The 20,211-nt window shown below is 42.1% G+C and overlaps 1 protein-coding gene across 1 annotated transcript in view; it reads left to right on the top strand.

Moving 5' to 3' along the window:
* The first annotated feature begins 6,505 nt into the window (after positions 1 to 6,505).
* Positions 6,506 to 20,211, top strand: part of mpv17 (mitochondrial inner membrane protein MPV17) — a 58,686-nt gene continuing 44,980 nt past the window's right edge. The window contains exons 1-2 of the mRNA XM_080745188.1: positions 6,506 to 6,565; positions 7,585 to 7,662. Coding sequence (XP_080601314.1) covers positions 7,590 to 7,662 — 73 coding nt within the window. The 5' untranslated portion in view covers positions 6,506 to 6,565; positions 7,585 to 7,589. The remainder of the gene's footprint in view (positions 6,566 to 7,584; positions 7,663 to 20,211) is intronic.

Genomic DNA, 20,211 nt, shown 5'->3' with positions numbered 1-20,211 from the left:
GTGAGAACAGCAGATCTACAAGCACACAACGCCTCGCGGTGCGAGGCTTGTGTGCTTGTAGATCGGCTGTTTTCACTAGTTAAGTAACGTTTTTTTGACGATGAATACAATACGAACAGTTTTGGACATACAAGGTTTCCATCCGACAACGACGATATAATATTGGGGTTTCCTGGTAGCAGCTGTGATGTGTGCTCATTATGAGCAGGTGTATATTAACATTGTCACAGCTGTCACAGCCTGATCACAAGAGCTGCTTGTTACTTTGAACTCATTGTGAAACAACTACAAGTTCAAGGGGACTAGAGTGTGCTTTCATCCTAGAGGGCTCTGGGAAATACTACACGAGTTAAAAAAAAAAAGAAAAACCTGCGATAGCAACATACTAGCAAAACAAAACATTAACAAACATTAACCGCTAAACAAACATTTAGTTATGACCCTGGGTTCAGAAAGCAGACCCCTTCCCAGATGACCTTGTGTGTTTCAGACACTCAAAAGTACTAAATAAAAACAAGCTAGTGGAAATAGTCAGGGAATATTATCACAATACCTGTCAAAGCTGCAAATACATTTGTTACCAAACGATTTCTTCACCAATGTGTTGGTAAAGGTGTCTAGTAACATCTAACAAAGATTGAAATTCAACATCCCTAGGAGAATCTTGTGACAGCTAGGGTAATTATGGGTCTCATTCACTTACTATACACTATACTTTAAGGGAAAACATGACTCCCAAACATTCTGCTTTCAGTGGGATGTGAGGGGTCTAACTAGGTGTTTTTAATTATTCTGAATCCATTGCAAGCATTTGTTGTGATGACTCATTATTCTTTTTTTGGGCTGTTTTTAGCCCAACAAATGTTTTTCGTGCAAAACAAATGCTTGCAATGGATTCTGAATAATTAAAAACACCTAGTTAAGGTCTTTGCACACTGCTGCGTTTTTCGGCCGAATATCGGAGTGAATTTCGGAGCGCGTGAATAAAAAAATCAACCTCACGTTATGTCAATCACGTTTGCACACTGCTGCCCGTTTCCTATTTATTCTCGGACCAGGGTTGATTTTTTTTCTGATTTTCGCAACTGTCAGCACTGGGTCTCTTGCTCTCTCTCTCTCTCCTCTCTCTCTCTCCTTGGTCTGAAAAATGCTTTCGAGGATTTCCGATTTCCAAAACGCAACGAGAAAACGCAGTGCAGTGTGACCAGCTTTAGACCCCTCACATCCCACTTAAAGCAGATTTTTTTGGAAGCAATGCTTTCCCTGATAGAATAGTGTATAGTAAGTGAATGAGACCCAGAATTACCCTAGCTGTCAAAGATTCTCCTAGGGATTTGGGATTTTGAATTTCAATCTTTGTTAGATATGTTACTAGACACCTTTACGAACACATTGGTGAAGAAATCGTTTGGTAACAAATGTATTCCCAGGTTTTATTAATAACCCCTTGACTAATAAGATAGCAAGAGACTTTAGGCGTTTAGCAGATGCTCTTATCCAAAACGTCCCAAATGAGAGATTGCAGTATACTCAGTCTGGTGGTACAGTAATACAACAGTCTGGTGGTACAGTAATACAACAGTCTGGTGGTACAGTAATACAACAGTCTGGTGGTACAGTAATACAACAGTCTGGTGGTACAGTAATACAACAGTAAGTTCTCAGGATGGTTTCTCATGTGTAATCTGACTATTTGCTTTGACCATGACCCAGTATTTCAGTAGCCTGGCGGGGCCCCGACGTCATCTGCGTTCACTCACTCATTCCTTCCACAGTATAACGTCTGGCCTTCGGCCTATTGGCAGCTTGAAAAGTGGGCGGGAGTACTTGCCTTGACAGACAGACTCCTCTAACCAATCAGAGTAGCAAAACATCTCTCAGCCAGTTGGAAGAACGGCAAACAAACACGTTTTTTCGGCCGATGAACTCCACTAGCGCATCCCCCGTGTTACTTTTTAATTGTTGTAATTGATTCCAACTCTGAAATAACTGCACTTATTGCTTGTTTTATTGTTAGAGCGTTAACTGTTACACTTGTTGCATCGCGAGGGCAGCCATTGTTGTTTTGAAAATGCCGCAGCATGCATCTACGCCACCGTCTACACATGGATCAATCAGGGAAAGCTTTTCACTTGTTGTCAGGAAAGACTACGTTTGTTGTGCGGAAGCAGTCACTGATTGGCCCCGATCAGAGAATAATCAGTATACTCGCTGCCAATCCCCGGAAGTCCAGACGTTATACTGTGGAAGGAATGAGTGAGTGAACGCAGATGACGTCGGGCCCCGCCAGGCTAGTATTTCAGATGATATCAGTCTGTTATAATTACTTTATATCTTGACTGTCAAAACATCTCAACCCCCTTTTTGATCCTGACTTAGTGATGAAGGGAAGGCATCGGTGTAGAATATCTCTGTAGCTTTTAGAGTAGTGCAATAGTTTGGCATGCCTCCGCAACCAGTTCTACTTATATCTGTGCATCTGTAACAAAACAAGGTCTCAGGCCAGATTCACCAAAAGAAAGGGAATAAATTGCTACTTTGACTTTGTTGGAGAGATCTGTGATGAAGTCGAGGAGAATAATCTTTTTTTGTTCATGTCCATGTTTTACACGTATTAGGTTACCACAGCAATGATCCAGACCCGGTTATTTCTGCCATGTTTTTAGTTTTTGTTTTCTGACATTTTTAATTGTTTTAAAGTTCAAATGTCTCCAGACACACTCACACCAATAGTTTGTGTTTGCAAACGTCCTTATAGTTTGATGATCAAAATTGATGATCAAAACAGAAGTATTGTACAACGTTCAATTGACTATAAACTAATTAACCCCCTAAGATTCACCGGTGGTGTCAATTACATCAGCTAGGAAATATCTTCCAAAGAAAAATGCTGATTTTATTTATTTTATTTTGAATTAGGCATGACCTCAGCTGTATGGAATACAGTTCATTTAGTAAGGTTCACATTTTAGTTTAGGATTTATTTGTTCATGGTACGGACGGGAACGTATTTAAAAAAAGCTCAACCGCATGGTTAAAAAATACACTGAAAATGGGAAGAGTGTCTAGTTTGTTGTTTGGAATACATACTCTAAATTTCTCACAATTATATGATTTGGTTTGAATGTGTAAAAACTGACCAAGAAATAGGGGTGGGCGATATGGTGATAATTATCGTTGAGACGATACAATGTCTCCAAGATATGCCTTTTCAGAGGCATCGTATGTATCGTGATATGATTGAGGGAGCCTTGTAAAAAATCCTGTTGAATCGTTAATACAGAGATTCATTGCAGAATTCAATTTAAACCTGCATTTTGGTCTAAATCAGTGGTTCTTAAACTTTAAAATTTCAAGGTCTCCACTTTGACAGTATACAAATGAAACCAAATGAACCCGTAAGGGTCCATTTGGTTTCATTTGTATCCTGTCAGAGTTACATACTTGTAAAGTTCAATTTAGACCTCCCAAAAGGAACCCAGAGAGCCTAGTTTTTGTCAAGTAACTTGAATAATATCTATAAAAAACAACTTGAAAAAAGAATCGTGATAACATCGTGTATCGTGATACAGCTTGGGAAAATATTGTGATATTGTATTTTTCCATACGATTGAGGCTTGTAAAAAATCCTGTTTAATCGTTAATACAGAGATTCATTGCAGAATTCAATTTAAACCTGCATTTTGGTCTAAATCAGTAGTTCTCAAAAATGTTAAATGTCAAGGTCTCCACTTAACTCGTGACAGTATACAAATGAAATATCGTGATATTGTATTTTTCCATATCGCCCACCCCTAACAAGAAAGGGAGCTTTGTGTCATATTTGCACTGTGGTAACCTGCACACTGCTTCATTGCTGTTTTTATTTTTATTTTTTTATTTTCTGCAGGGATTGTTTTCCTAATGAAACTTTATTTCCTAGCCATTTATCCAGATTAAATACTTGAATTTTCTTTTCAGATGTGTAACTTATTTAGTTTGTATTTAAAATGTTTTCCACGAGAATCTCTAAGTCATAAGTCATGACGAGGGCTTGAAATGATAAATGTAGCCGTGATGATGTGGGGCTTAACACCAGGGAGGATTGTTTCTTACTGCTATGGTGTTTAGCAGCGATTCCCTACCTGAGGGTATTGCAAGTGGGCTCTCAAATAATTGGCGTACACTAAAGCCTCGATCAGAGTCGGGTCTGCGGTGTAGTCTTTTTGAGTCATGAAACTACAACGTTACGTCATTCCTCGCGGTGAAGAGCTTTCCACCGCGAGTCCCGACACATCTCTGTTTTTACTATCAGACAGACAGGCTCTACACCCCGTTCACTGATTGGTCGATCTAGACCAGTCAGTCACGGTGAAAAGGACTTCACCGTGACTGACTATGATGGCCTGCACTTATTTTCTGACTTGAGGTGGAAAGCTTTCCACCTCAAATTTGCGGTGGATAGCTCTTCACCGTAGACTCTGATCGAGGCTAAAGATTCTTCATGTGACTGACTGTCCACTCCAACATTATCTTTGATCAGGTTTACATCAACAAATCTAAACATTTATATATATTTCTACTTGTAATATTTTGTGTGTGTACACACACACACACACACACACACGCACACACACACGCACACACGCGCGCACGCACGCGCACACACACACACACACACACACACACACACACACACACACACACACACACACACACACACACACACACACACACACACACACACACACACACATTTTCGTTAACATTGGTAACTCAATGTTGGTATGGAAACAAGTTGGGCTACTAATTATCATTTTAAAATAAATGTTACATGTTGTGGAAATAAGGTTAACATTGTTTTACTTTGCTTTTTAAATTTGTACAGTTTGGTTGTGTTCCTTCAATGTCTTTTTTTTGTTCGTTTCTTTTTTAATTCTTTAATGCAACCTTATTCATACCAGTGCTGATTATTTCATGTTGAAAGAATAAAATATTCTTTGTGACTTATTTGTCAGTGGTGGTGTTTGTCGCAGTTTACTATGAGAACCGTCACAGCTTGTCCGTATACGTCCGTCCACTGTTGTAAGCTCTATGGGTTTGTCGCTCTGACATCATGCTCTGATGTCACTGTGATGTCTGGGGAAGCACTCTCACAGAATGGGTTTGCCGACTTTACCGTGATGTCAGGGGAACCACACTAACAGAATCCCTATCATGCCCAAATATGGAGTTCCCTGATGTCATCAACATCTAACAACTTCATATGGGAATGGGAATACCCATATATGGAGGCCACATCGGCCACATACCACACTAACAGAATCCATACATGGCCAAGACAGCCCATATCTGTGTGGCTGATTCTACAGACATCTCCATGTATGGGCATAAAAGGGATTGTATGTATGATGTCATAGACGTCATAGGACTTTCACATAACGAATAACTGAGTAAGCATGTTTGGGCTCTCACAGCATATCTCCATATACAGTACATGGATCTCCATATGTGGGTACCAGGGGTCTCCATATATGGGTACCAGGGGTCTCCATATATGGGTACCAGGGGGTCTCCATATATGGGTAACTGGTCTAATATACATCACTGGCCAGCCTATTTTAACATTAACTCCATAATAACTGACACTGACATGTACCAAATTCAAAATACAAATACACAAATTCTTATCAAATGAAATAAAACTAAATCATATTGAATGTTTGGAGGTTCTTGAATTTTCTCTGTAGACGCCAATGCAAACTGTAGACTGTGTTTCTGTTTGACCACTAGATGGCAATGTACTCATTCTTTGGTTATTATGGTGGAAGTGACGTTGATATTATGATCAGTAAAACTGGTACTTTTTGCCTTAATCTGACTGCTAGACAGCCCTTTATTACAGGCTGAACGCTCAATTTAAAGAGAGATTCAACCACCGGTGGGGGGAAAATATTTTCAAACTCTTAATGTTTTGTACTTTGGAAATTTGGACAACATATTGTCAAGTTAATCTTCACCCGAGGGGTAGCCTACACTCAGGGGCGTCACACCAAATTCTGGGCCCTGGGTACAAGGATTCACTGTGGGCCCCCCATGAATGTTAACTATTGAAAAATAGCAGATATACAAGCTCACAGCGCGGCACCGCTTGTAGATCTGCTATTTTTGGAAAATCATGAAAATGTGAGCAAGAAACCTATGTTTCCATGTCAGTGGTGCTCAAACTTTTTCATGTGAAGGACCCCCAAAATGATCCTAGGCCTATTTGGCCACGGACCCCCATCTCAAAATATTTAGTTCCAGGGACCCCCCCAGAAGCAAAATTTGAGTTACAAATGTTTGCTTAAAAATACATAGGCTATATTCAAAGCTTGTATATCTGCTATTTTTCAATAGCCAAAGTTACTAGGGCACCTCCACCTTGGGCCCTGGTAACTCAGTCCCACTTTCCCCCCCTTGTGACGCCCCTGTCCACACTGCCTTGCAGAAAGAGCTGTCCGACTGGAAACATTGAAGGTAAGAAGTACCCTGAGCAGCGTCTGTCATTGGACTCGTTGCAGCCGAGGAGGAACAACAACAACAGGCATGTGTGCTTCTTTATGCTACAATGTAACAGTTTCTCTGTGTGATACAGTAGTAGCCTTTCTTTCCTCTATCGCCTATCGTTTGATTGCGTGGTGTAGCATCGTGAATAAACACGAGAATAAAGTAACGTACACTGAGAAACATACAGTAAGAAGAAGCAGCCTTATTTACAAGTCCAAGACTGTTCAAGTAAAATTCAAGTAAAAAAGATTGAAGTTGAAGTTGAACTGTGTAGGCCTATCATATTCTACACTGTTAAATGCCTTCAGAACAACCGTCAATCATAGAACATATCTTGAATCCTGCTATCACACATCATGTAATTTTGAAAAGTTGAGAACCAATGCGTTTGTCCGGGTGACAGCTTTCATCATATTTATAGCGTCACCATGTGACATGAGTTTTTGTCAAAATGTTCTCTAATTGAGAGCGTTGTGTCAAGAGGCAGCTGCTTCCAATTCCATGTGATTGAGTTGGCATTGTAAAGACACAGCTTAGGACAGTACAGTTCCAGATACAGTCTAGGATTTAATTTAGTAGCCATAAATCATAACTCTTGTAGAGTGCTTTTATTTTGGGACGTTTTCTCTCAAGTCTCAACGTCCCCAAAATAAAATCACTCTACAAGAGTTATGATTTATGGCTAGGATTTAAGGCCAAGAAAACACAATATTGCTTGTTTACATTGGGGTCCTTATTCAAACCTTTTATATTTTACAAGGTAACTTAACTCAGATGATCAAAGTAATTATTCCCTTAATGTATGCACTCAAATGCTATTTCTACCAAACCAATATTCATATTTTATCATATTTATCTTTTGTCAATAGAACTAATTCTATTTCTTTAATTTTGTAATTTTGACTATTTCTCTCAAATGGGCACAGAGTCCACAGGAGCTGCAGCGGCTTGTGTTTTTTCTAGTTGAACTCAGAAAATGGATAAATTAACGCTTAATAGGGCTTGCATAATGCAAAGCTTGATTGACCTACTGTACATGCTTGTGTTTTCATACAGGTTGAATGGCAGGCCTGTGGAGATCCTACCAGGTCTTGATGACCAAGTACCCTTGGTCTGTCCAGATAGTGACCGCCGGTAAGAAAAACAAACACGCTACTAATATTCAATATTCAATATTCAGTAACAACACCACTGAGCAAGATGGAAAAACAGATGAATATGGTTTGTGAAGTAAGCAAACTCAGAGCTGCATCATAGGCCTATTGGTTTATCTCAGAAAATGCATTCATCTTTTAATGTTTTTCATGTGTAAACTGCCTGCTCACTCATGCTGCAGTGCAATTGACAACGTTGTGTGCCAAGGCTCTTCATCAAGTCAAACTCTTGAGTCTTAAAATGAACACAGAAGCTTTTACTGCGTACCATGTTCTGACCTGTAGAGCGAGTGACAGTGGAGTGAGCAGTAGTCCATGTCACCAAAATGTAATAAAATACATTTTCATAAATCCCTCAGTAGTGGCCATGAAACCTATGGCTATAAATCTGTCAAAGTTGACAAGCTCACAATTGAACACTGACACCATATATTTAACTGGTTTCTTATCTAGTAATTGACTTGTTGTAGAACAGTAGTAGTGGATTATGAGCCTTGGACACTCCTTGTACACTTAAAGTAAACTTAAAAGTACAATATCATTCCATGATCACTAGATGGCAGCAGTAGGCAGTGTTTTGAGTATCCTTTAGAACAGTGGTTCTCAACCTTTTCAGGCTGTGACCCCCAAAATAATCATATTTTAACTGGGGACCCCCCACCGTGACGAGCACTAAGAGTTGAGGCATTACATGTTGTATAACAAAGGTTCTATTGTGAAAATAGCCGATCTACATGATCCCAACACCTCGCAACGCGAGGCGTTGTGACTTTAGAAATGTGTAGATACCCTCTATGGACTTAAACTTTATGTTGGTTTGTTTACTGTTCGGTGAGAAAACAACATTGCACATTTCATCTGGGGACCCCCAAAAATAATTTGAAGACCCCTCTGGCGTCCCGACCCACAGGTTGAGAACCGTTGTGGAATTGGAACAACTGAAATCAGTAAATATCAGAGTTCCGATATTAACCTGCGGGCCGCATTATGGCCCCCGAGCCGCCAGTTGGCCATGTATGCATTCGGTCAGGGGTATTGTGTGTTATTGCGACCGTCAGGTCGCATTTACTACCAAAACCTCCACCGGCTGTCCGTCCGCCAGTCAGTCAGTCAGTCAGTCAGTCACGCCGTCACACGTCACACTTTTGCCCTGCTCATATCTCTGCAACCGTTGCCCCGATCCATGCCACATTTTGCACACACACTCCTTGCCTGCCAAACTACTACCTCCACCCATCAATTCTCACATGCCCCTCTTCTAGCGCCACCATGAGGCCCATTCTTGCTAAACACATTTTTGGACACTGCTCCTACAATTTTTGCCCTAAAATCACGCAAATCGGTACACAGTATGTCTACACTCATGTCATCAACATGGATCTATCTGTCTCATATAGCGCCACCGTGAGGCCGATTTTTTCAAACACATTTTTGGACACTGCTCCTACACATTTTGCCCTAAAATTACGCAAATCGGTACACAGTATGTCTACACTCATGTCATCAACATAGATCTGTCCCATATAGCGCCACCTTCAGGCCGATTTTTTAAAACACATTTTTGGCCACTGCTCCTACAGATTTTGCCCTAAAATCACGCAAATCGGTACACAGTATGTCTACACTCATCTCATCAATATGGATCTGTATACTGTGACCTGACGGTCGCTTATCTCCCGATTAGGGAGTCTTACTGGTAATAACCACTTGGTGTGTAAACACATTCCTGAGGTTTAAGCTGTTTGACTTGGATCCTGTTGATGTTGCACAGACAGGATAAGAACGGATCTGTTCATTAACCACATGCTTAGTTTAGTGAAAATAGCCAATCTACAAGCTCACAACCCACTGCATCCTGCTATTTTCCCAGTTTCTTGTGGCCCACAATGATCCTGGTGACATAATGGCAATTCATACAATTCTGTGGGTAGACTGCTGAACATCAAATGCCTTCCAGTGGCCAAGCAATCAGCAGATATACATACAGTATACTGTACGCTCCACACGTCCAGACTCCATTCTGGTTCCCCCATTGCAGTTAGAACTACAGTAAGCAGGGACATGCTGGGCCCCTGATTCAGCCCGGGAAAAAAGAGTTGGAGAGGCCCTCGTTGCGCGCTATAGAGAGAGAGAGAGATCTCTCTATAGCGCTGCTGCTACTCTTACTCTACTTTTAAAAATGTTTTAAACTAGTGAAAACAGCCGATCTGCAAGCACACAACGCCTTGCACCGCGAGGCGTTGTGTGCTTGTAGATCTGCTGTTTTCACAACTTTTGTACTTTTGTCCTTGTATGATGAAGCAGGGCTTTGCTTTGCGAAAAAATCTACAAATTTGAAACTTGGAGATACGAGGTTTCTGCCCGACAGTGACGATTTACTTTGTTGGCCGCCCAGCCCCCAAAATGGAACGAAGGCAGACATTTTATTTTTAATTTTATCCTAATGGCCGGCCTGGACCGGCCGGGAATGAACCAGCAGTTCGGGAGTTGTCCCGCTTTTCCCAGTGGCCAGCACGTCCCTGACAGTAAGGCTGGGCGATATTAGGAAAACCTTCGATATTTTACAACATTGTTGAATACCTCGATATCGATATTTCTCACGATATTAGTAAAAACAATTGCATTATATGTTTTTTTTATGTGTTTCTGCTTGAGGTCCACTGTCTAAGGCGCTCTACAGACGGACAGCGGTTGCCGCCGGGGCTCCCGCTTGGATCTGCGAGGACCGCGCCGCGGTGATACACTAACACACTCGCTCTTTGAGTAAACGCTGCGCGGTATTTCACAAAGATGAACACAATCCATCTCTCGCCGCCCGCGTACGCATGCACAAACGAGCACGCTCGCGGGGATTTTCACGGGACTGCGCCCGCTCTCCTCGCCGCCCCAAAACTTCGCTGCGCGGCTGAAAAAGCCGCCCGCCTCCCATTGAAAATGAATTACTAGCAGGCGGTGACCGCGTACCGTCTGGAATCCCCTTAACCCAGATAATGATAATCCATGCTTGCACACTGCATAGTACACATAGAATAAAGAAATGAAATGCCTTATTTCCATTTTCCAACAATAGTTTTATTTAAATAATAATCACACCTGGTTACAGATGGACTATAGATGGACTGTTTTTTTGCATGTGCTACTGTACGTGCATGCATAGTGTGTCTGTTAATTAATCTGACACATAGCCTACACCAATACCTAATTTCAAGCCGTCTTCGTCGATATGTATACCTCGCATGTTGATACCTTGACATCGATCATTTTTCGATATATTGCCCAACCTTAGTTAGAACTACAGACTCCCTTCCAATCTTCTGGCATAAACTGAAGCCTTCCCTCTTCAGACTCCTGCTTAGCCCGTAGCACTTGCTGTAGTAGTACTTGCCGAGTTGCCGTAGCTTTGACGACCTTGCAGGCTTATGCAAAGGCTAAAATGTCATTTAGATGCCAGATTCATTTGTAGACCTGGCATCCTGTAGTGTGCTACTGTATATACAGTAGTTTCAATGTACAGATTATTTATTTTTTAGGTTCTTGGTTTACTTATGACCCTAGATTACCAGTAAGATGGTGGCGCTAGAAGAGGGGCCTGTGAGAAATGAGCGTGGAGGTTGTGGTTTGCCATCCAAGGAGTGTGTGTGCAAAGTTTGGCATGAATCGGGTCATCGGTGGCGGAGATATGAGTAGGGGAAAAGTGTGACGTGACGTGACAGCTGGTGGAGGTTTTTATAGTAAAAGTGACCTGACGGTTGCAACTATTTCTATGCATTTGATGTATTAATAATTACAGTGTGTTTACCTTGCTTACGGCACATTGCTCTGGGTTAAGAGCGTCTGCTAAACGCCTCTGGTGCCCAGTTATCGCCAGAGCCCACTGAGTTTAAAGTACAGTTCACTGGTGAACTGTGCACTAAATAGTGCCTACAGATTGATGCAAAAAAGGAAAAAGAAATATGTAACCTAATGTATATATTACACACACACACACACACACACACACACACACACACACACACACACACACACACACACACACACACACACACACATCAGCGGAATCTGGTTGATCCCCGGCTCCTCCTGGGTTGGTGTCAAAGAGTCCTTGCGAGCAAGACCTTTAATCTCTAACTCTTCCGATGAGCAGTCTGGTACCGTGCATGGTTTTCTCAGCCTGTCAGTGAAGCACTTGAGTTAAAATTGCGACACAAATGCACCGTTTACTATTCAGGTATAGGATATTTACTATAAATTGTATTGCCTTCCTGAGAATGTGTTGCAGGTGCCTGTGCTTGTCGTGTGAATGGAGAATTCCCTATTATAGACCTTGTCACTGGAATTGTGTTGCTGGGGGAACAGCTTGTGGGTTCCAGTTTATTTCCTGACTGCTTCTGATCTTCACAAACAATGCAACAGGAAATCAACTTGGACCCATTTTGAAATGTTTATGATGGGGAGTGAAAAGGTCTGTTGGTGCTGGAGCAGTGGGACAGGACTTGGAGGTCTATTGGTGCTGGAGCTGTGACAGGACTTGGAGATCTGTTCTGTTGTTGCTGGAGCTGTGACAGGACTTGGAGATCTGTTCTGTTGTTGCTGGAGCTGTGACAGGACTTGGAGGTCTAACATTTTTCTCTTTGAAAATCAGCTGGCCAGCATGCAATAAACAACATGATTACCATATAATAACAGTCTAGACTCTAGAGCAGACTATATAAGGGCTCTAAGGGCTCATATTAAAGGAGTAGTTCACCCCCAAAATGACTTTTTTTCCTATTGATTACTCATGCCATAATTTACCCCCATTGATTCCGGGTGGGGACCCAAATAAATGACCCTGGATGGGGACCCACCCAAATGCATGGCACTGGATGGCGAAACCGTCAGTTAGACAAAAAACTAAAGATATTATTGAACTCAAGTCTCCATGGTGTGAGTTATCAATAGAAAAAAAATAATTTTGGGGGTGAACTAGTCCTTTAACCCATTCTGGATGGGTACACATTAAAGTGTATGTATTACCCCCTCAGGCCGGGAACACATTTTTGTGTATTACAGTATGTACAGTACTATGTAGTACAGTAATTTTTGGAAAAATATTTTAGGTTTTTCTGAATTGTATCTATGAAAGCCAAAGGTGTAAGCTATCAAATAGTTTTGGAATTTTGTTTCTAACTGCTACAGAGGCAGAGTAATACCTTTTCCAGAAAAACTGTGGGTAATTTTCAAATCGGACTTAGGTCTAAAAGGCTTTATTCAAATCGGACTTAGGTCTAAATGGGAACCCATACAGAGCAGGTGTCATTGTGGACTCTCAACATCCACTTTCTTCTGAATACAAATCTTGTGTTGTGAAAATCAGACACTCGGCACTTTCATTCTTAAACCCATTCCCTGTGAACTTAAAATATGGATGTGCGCTAAAACTGCCGGGAAATAGCTGTATTTTATTAACATGATAGGGTATAATTTACTTGTTTTCAAAGCTATGATGATAAACCACCACCAAAAAGACCACTAGAGCGCGCCATCGTAACACTAAAACCTTCAGAATAACCCATGTTTGAAGGATGGATAGGTGACGTCGCTCAATGGATTCACAATGGTAGACACGGCTATAATCAACGGCGCGCCATATGTGCTCATTACTGCTCAATTCGGGCTTGATCATCTAAACCACCATCGGCCTGGGCAACGGATCGTATACAGACGCCACGCACAACATTTCCGAATCAAAATCCGTCCTAGTGAAGCTGCGTAATGGACGATGGTTTGTATTGAGCTAAACGGCTAGCAGACGCTATTGTAAACAGACGAGGCCTGGTTTAGCGGTGACGTCATCATCTTATCCTTTTTCTTTCACGGCCTCTCGTTATAACCAGCTGAAGGTAAGGGAACCCATTTGCTCCGTCAAAATACCCAAATAAATGCTTAAAAATGCTTTTTATATAAATCGATTAATGTCGCTCGGCAGAGAGTCTCCTAGTGAGGACGTTGTTTTGAAAGTCGACCCGCAGGCAAGAAGTTAAACATTATTTTTAAATGTATAGTCTAATATCTCTCGTGTTTTAGATGTTTTTATGTGAAGCAACTGTCTACCTTCGTGGCAAACATTTGTGAAGTTTTATTTATTCATGTGAAGACGAGGTTCCGTTTGGGGACAATAAAGTTTACCCTTACCTCTTACCAACTCCAATGAGTCATCGCCATTGTTTTGGACTTGTAATTGTTGGAGAAGGAGAGAAGAGTGGGCAGGAAAACTAAATTAGACACACAATTGGTGTACAAGGGGAGTCTAAGGGAGAGGCAGAGCTTCCTCCATGGATGCTGTGTCGGAGGGAGAGAATAGAGCAAGCAGGGGTGTCGCACCAGATTCTGGGCCCTGGGTACAAGGATTCACTGCGGGCCCCCCATGAATGCTCTTATTATTACGCATTATTTGGTGCTTATGTACAGCAGTTATACAAGCTCGCAGCGTGACACAGAGTGCCACGCTGCGAGCTTGTACATGTAGATCTGCTATTTTTGAAAAATCGCGTCATTGAATATTTCAAAGGTTTTTTTGAAAAACCTATGTTTTGGTGCTCAAACCTTTTCATGTGAAGGACCCCCAAAATGATATGTATTTTATTTGGCCACGGTACCCCCATCTCAAAATATTTCGTTCCAGGGACCCCCCCAGAAACAAAATTTGAGTTACAAATGGACGGGTGTTTACATGTTTACATTTGTAGACATTTTTACGACTTTTCAAAGCGTGGCACTCGGTGCCGTGCTGTGAGCTTGTATATCTGCAAATTTTCAATAGCTAAATTATAAAATATTTAAGTACCCCTCCACCTTGGGCCCTAGTAACTCAGTCCCACTTCCCCCCCCCCCCCCTTGTGACGCCCCTGTGTGTGAGGGAGAGAAGAGAGCAAGTACAGTATTGTTGAAGAAAACTGCCAGGAGGCAAGAATCTTGAGACGCATATCCACCGCCGTATTTCCACACACGGTTGTGTGATTCATTGATAACTGGATATGGGCCATTTCACATCTGTATATAGACTAAAGATAACTTATGACACATTTCATTACAAGCAACCTCACAGATTGAATACTACATTGTAACATCCACTGTTGGCTGTTTTGAGTGTGAAAATTGGACCGTAAAAGGAGGATTTGAAAAGCACGTGAATGACCAGGATTGGAGGAGCTAAGCAGGGAAACGGCTTTGCGTAAAGAAGTGTTTGTGAATGAATGATACAGCATGAGAGAATCAATATGGCAAATAAGCGAGACAAGGCATGTTAGGATACAGTATGTGTTGCTCTAATACTGCAGCTTTAGTTTCCATGTAGTTCTTCAACACCTGGTGCCACCGCTCACTCTTTTCATTAGCTTAAAAGAGCAACAGTATTAAGCCATTTTAGACCGGGTACGCATTATTGCGTATTATTATTTTATGCTTTAACTATTGAAAAATAGCAGATATACAAGCTCACAGCGCGGCACTCGGTGCCGCGCTTGTAGATCTGAGCTTGTAGATCTGCTATTTTTGAAAAATCGTGAAGATTAGAATTTTGACCCGATTCTATAAGTGTCTTTTGAATCCTGTTTTTTGAAAAACCTATGTTTCTGTCAGTGGTGCTCAAACATTTTCATGTGAAGGACCCCCAAAATGATATGTATTTGGCCACGGACCCCCATCTCAAAATATTTAGTTCCAGGGACCACCCAGAAGCAAACTTTGAGTTACAAACGTTTGCTTTGAAAATACATATAGTCAAAGATTTGCACACATTTTCACGACTTTTTCAAAAATAGCAGATCTACAAGCTCGCAAGATAAAATAATAAATGTATTCCAGGCCCCTCCACCTTGGGCCATGGTTACTCAGTCCCACTTTTCCCCCCCTTCTGACACCCCTGTCTACACCTGGTGGTGCCACCGGTCAGGGGCGTCACAAGGGGGGGTTCTTAATTATTTTATACTTTAGCTATTGAAAAATAGCAGATCTACAAGAGTGCCGCGCTGCGAGCTTGTAGATCTGCTATTTTTGAAAAGTCGTGAAAATGTGTGCAAATCTTTGAATATATGTATTTTTTAAGCGAACATTTGTAACTCAAATTTTGCTTCTGGGGGGGTCCCTGGAACTAAATATTTTGAGATGGGGTCCGTGGCCAAATACTGTACATATCATTTTGGGGGTCCTTCACATGAAAAGGTCTGAGCAGCAGCACTGACATAGAAACACAGGTTTTTTTTTTAAATCTTCAAAGACTTGCACACATTTTACATTTTTCAAAAATAGCAGATCTACAAGCTCGCAGCGCGGCACTCGGTGCCGCGCTGTGAGCTTGTATATCTGCTATTTTTTCAATAGTTAAAGCACAACATAGCACAGTGTATCCTTGTACACAGGGCCCAGACACCCCTGCCACCGGTCACTCTTTTCATCAGCCTAATGCTCAAGATACTCTGCCAGCCCAATCCCTTTACATTGCTGCACTGACCCAGAAGAATGTGTTGCTACTTTGGATCTGGCCTGTGTTTGTTTGTCCCCCGTTGACATTCTTGTTGTCTGTCCAGTCAAGGTGTCTTTTAGAACAGGGCTTCTCAAACTTTTAAATGTCAAGGGCCCCTAAATGAATATGCATTTGGCCGTGGACCCCCATGGGAAAATATTTAGTGCCAGAGACCCCATACAAGAGTTTTGTTGTTTCTAAAATCTTCCAAATGTGCACAATCTATTTTTTTTCCTCCTTTTTTTGCTGTCACTTGTATTATAATGTAGATTGATGGCAAAATATGTATTTTTAATAAGCTATTTAATATATTTATATATCCATAAATTGACCCCAAATGTGGCCTTTATCAGGAAATGTCAAATTGGGGATAAACTTGGTGTCTCCAATTGGATTTTACTGAAGTTTTGCGATTGGAGTGTGTGTGTGTGTGTGTGTGTGTGTGTGTGTGTGTGTGTGTGTGTGTGTGTGTGTGTGTGTGTGTGTGTGTGTGTGTGTGTGTGTGTGTGTGTGTGTGTGTGTGTGTGTGTGTGTGTGTGTGTGTGTGTGTGTGTGTGTGTGTGTGTGTGTGTGTGTGTGTGTGTGTGTGTGTGTGTGTGTGTGTGTGTGTGTGTGTGTGTGTGTGCGCGCGTGCATGCCAGGGAGAGAAGCTGTGGAGTCGGTGACCTTAAAATGAGTGTTTTCTTACCTCTTTAGACACTTCTCTAAAGCACTTTACAGCCAGTGGAAAAGTGTCCGATTATGAATCACACATTAAATGCATGTTTATTGTCTCTCAAGGTCCACTGTTGACTTTTTCTCGGCCACACAAACGTGTGTGCCTGTGCGTGTGCCTGCTTTGTGTTGCCCTAACCCGTCCTTATTATATCTCTCCTGACATTTTAAGGAAAGGTTAGCTCCCACCCAGCTGGGTACAGCTTGTATTCTTAACCAGTGCTGTGTATTTTATTAACAGCGGTGCGCAGGGTGAGGATGACGGCATCTCCATACCGCCACCAGTCAATGACTTGAAAGGATACCGCCAAAGGCAGATGGTTTTTCACATTGGTTCCATAGACATAATTTGTCATATGAATTATCTATAAACATAAAATAAATATACAAAAGGTAGACTTAAGTCTGACCTAGCAATTACACTTGGACTCCGACTGGATTTGCATCACTCACAACTATTAATAAATATAGATATTGATATAGACGAATCCATAGTTCTGCTGTGAAGGCAATCTTTAAGACACCTCAGTTATGATTACCTCCACGGCAGCGCTCTGTGGATTCGTCTATAGGTGTCAATATAATGTGAATCATCATCTATCACCAGATATATACATACATCTATCGTCAGTGAATGTGAATCAATTCACCTTTTATTTGCCGAGCTGCATATCCGGTACCATTTAAGCCCTCTAGAATTGGTAAAAGGTACTTATAATACATACTTAATACAGTCTTTTTTCACTCTCCATCAAATGTATTTGCCAAAAGATAGCTGATCTACAAGCTCACAACGCGTTGGCACCGAGTGCCACGCTGCGAGCTTTTAGATCTGCTATTTTAGAAAAATCGTGAAAATTTGAATTTTTTGTTTCTATGTCAGCAATCTGGCTATAGCCATCGTCAAAGAAAAGGTCCTTTTCACTTGGAGCTCAGTTAGTCTGTTCTTGAGAGACTACTATGTCAGTGGTTCTCAAACATTTTCATGTGAAGGACCCCCAAAATTATATTTATTTGGCCACGGACCCGCATCTCAAAATATTTAGTTCCAGGGACCACCCAGAAGCAAAATTTGAGATACAAATGTTCGCTTTGAAAATATAGTCCAAGATTTGCACACAATTTCACGACTTTAAAAAAAATAGCAGATCTACAAGCTCGCAGCGCGGCACTCGGTGCCGCGCTATGAGCTTGTATATCTGCTATTTTTCACTGGTTAAAGCATTCAATAATTCTAGGCCCTAAATGGGTTAAGTAGAACCGTTGTAATCAAGGATACTTCATGAACGGAGGAGGCTGTTAATGTTTATTGTTTTATTTAATGCAAAGTGCACATAGGCTTTGCAAATGGTTTTAACTGACAAATATGAGGCGGACAAATCTCAATTTATATTCCCGTCTTGTCTTGTACCTTATGTCCCTGTCCCTGTCTCTTCTCTCTCTCTCTCTCTCTCTCTCTCTCTCTCTGCCCTTGGTTTCCTGCCTCTCTACACTCTCGTGTCTGAAATAAAACATTAAAGAAATAACACAAAATAAATCATTTTTATTTTGGTAGCATTCAGGCTTGGGCCACCTTGAACTCTTTTGTCAAAATTGGAGTATACCCACACCCTAGGTGGGGTTGGCGATAGGGCCTTTCTGTGTGGAGTTTGCATGTTCTCCCCGTGTCTCCTAGGGTTGATACCCTCACAAAAACATGCACGTAATCCTGGTCTCAATAATGCCTCCCCCTGGCCAGCCGGGGCGCCTGATGGAGGGGAAAGGAACTCGTTGGAATAACTTGTTCCTTCCACGCGCTACGTCCAAACCAGGGAAATCCCCACTGTCAGGTGAAAAGAAGCAACTTGGACTCCTCATGCATAGAAGGAAGCATGAGGTTGTCTCCCCAGGCGCGGCAGAGGGAGAGCAGAGCCCAGGATTACATAGGCAATTGGCACTGGGTGAACAAATGGGTTACAAAATTGTGGGACAAATATTATAAAAAAGAAATAACAAAAATTGGAGTATACGACTTCTCCAGACACACTACTGTGAACCCACCTATCTTAAACCAGAATGCTCTCTAAATAGAAAGGACATACGTACGTCACAGATCGCGTTAGACCGGTAATTGCCGGTTTTGACCGTTTTTTTATGGCCAAGACCGGAAAATAAAATTCCTCCCGGACATTCTGACCGATTGAAAAACCAATGGTCATTTATCATTATCGCCGTCTGCTCCTCATGCGCAGGCTGCCTCTCTCTCTCTCTCTCTCTCTCTCTCTCTCTCTCTCTCTCTCTCTCTCTCTCTCTCTCTCTCTCTCTCTCTCTCTCTCTCTCTCTCCCTCTCGCTCGCCCGCCCTCCCTCTCTCTCTCTCTCTCTCTCTCTCGCTCGCCCGTCCGCTCTCCCTCTCTCTCTCTCTCTCGCTCACTTCGCTCGCTCATTTCAGTGTCAGTTTGCGACACGCACTGCATGTAAAGCCATGGGAATTAAGGAATGCACGCACGGTCAGCAATCAACCCATATGAACAAACATTATACACTTGTTTGGAGTTCTTTATGAGGAGATGGAGTAGAGCCTTTTCAACTCTCCTAAAGTTGCATAACATGCGCACGGACGCACTGTCTGTCTGTGTCACCACTCGACAGTGAGTATTGGATTCATTGCTGGTCAGATCAGATGAATCTACCAGTAAGACTCCCTAATCGGGAGATAAGCGACCGTAGGTCACTTATCTCCACAAATAGGGCAAAAATGTGTTTTGCCAAAATCTTCCTGATCCATGTTGATGACATGAGTGTAGACATACTGTGTAGTGATTTTCGTGATTTTAGGGCAAAATCTGTAGGAGCAGTGTCCAAAAATGTGTTTTTAAAAATCGGCCTGGAGGTGGCGCTATATGGGAGAGATTCATGTTGATGGGATGAGTGTAGACAGACATACTGTGTACCGATTTGCGTGATTTTAGGGCAAAAATTGTAGGAGCAGTGTCCAAAAATGTGTTTTGCAAGAATCGGCCACATGGTGGCGCTAGAAGAGGGCCATGTGAGAAATGAGGGGTGGGGTCTCCGCGCCGGCAAGGCGGACGAATAGGTACCGGCCCCGGCTGTCCCGGTCGCTCCTAGCCGGAGTTACGGCATTTTATGTGAGCTGCAGTGTAGGGGGTCCTCCACTGGGGGCGCCACCACTTTTGCATCCGTTCTGGAGCACCAGGAGTGGGTGGTCCCCGGGAATTCCCCGTGAGCAGCCCCGTTGGGGTGGTCATTTGGTCAGTTTAGCACATTTGGTCATTTTTTACATCTGGGGGTCCCCCAGGGACCTGGGGGTCCCT

Source organism: Nannobrachium achirus, assembly GCF_963921795.1.
Source record: "Nannobrachium achirus genome assembly, chromosome: 16".
Taxonomy (NCBI): Eukaryota; Metazoa; Chordata; class Actinopteri; order Myctophiformes; family Myctophidae; genus Nannobrachium; species Nannobrachium achirus.
The sequence above is the reverse complement of the archived record's forward strand: the minus strand, read 5'-3'. Positions and strand labels throughout refer to the sequence as shown.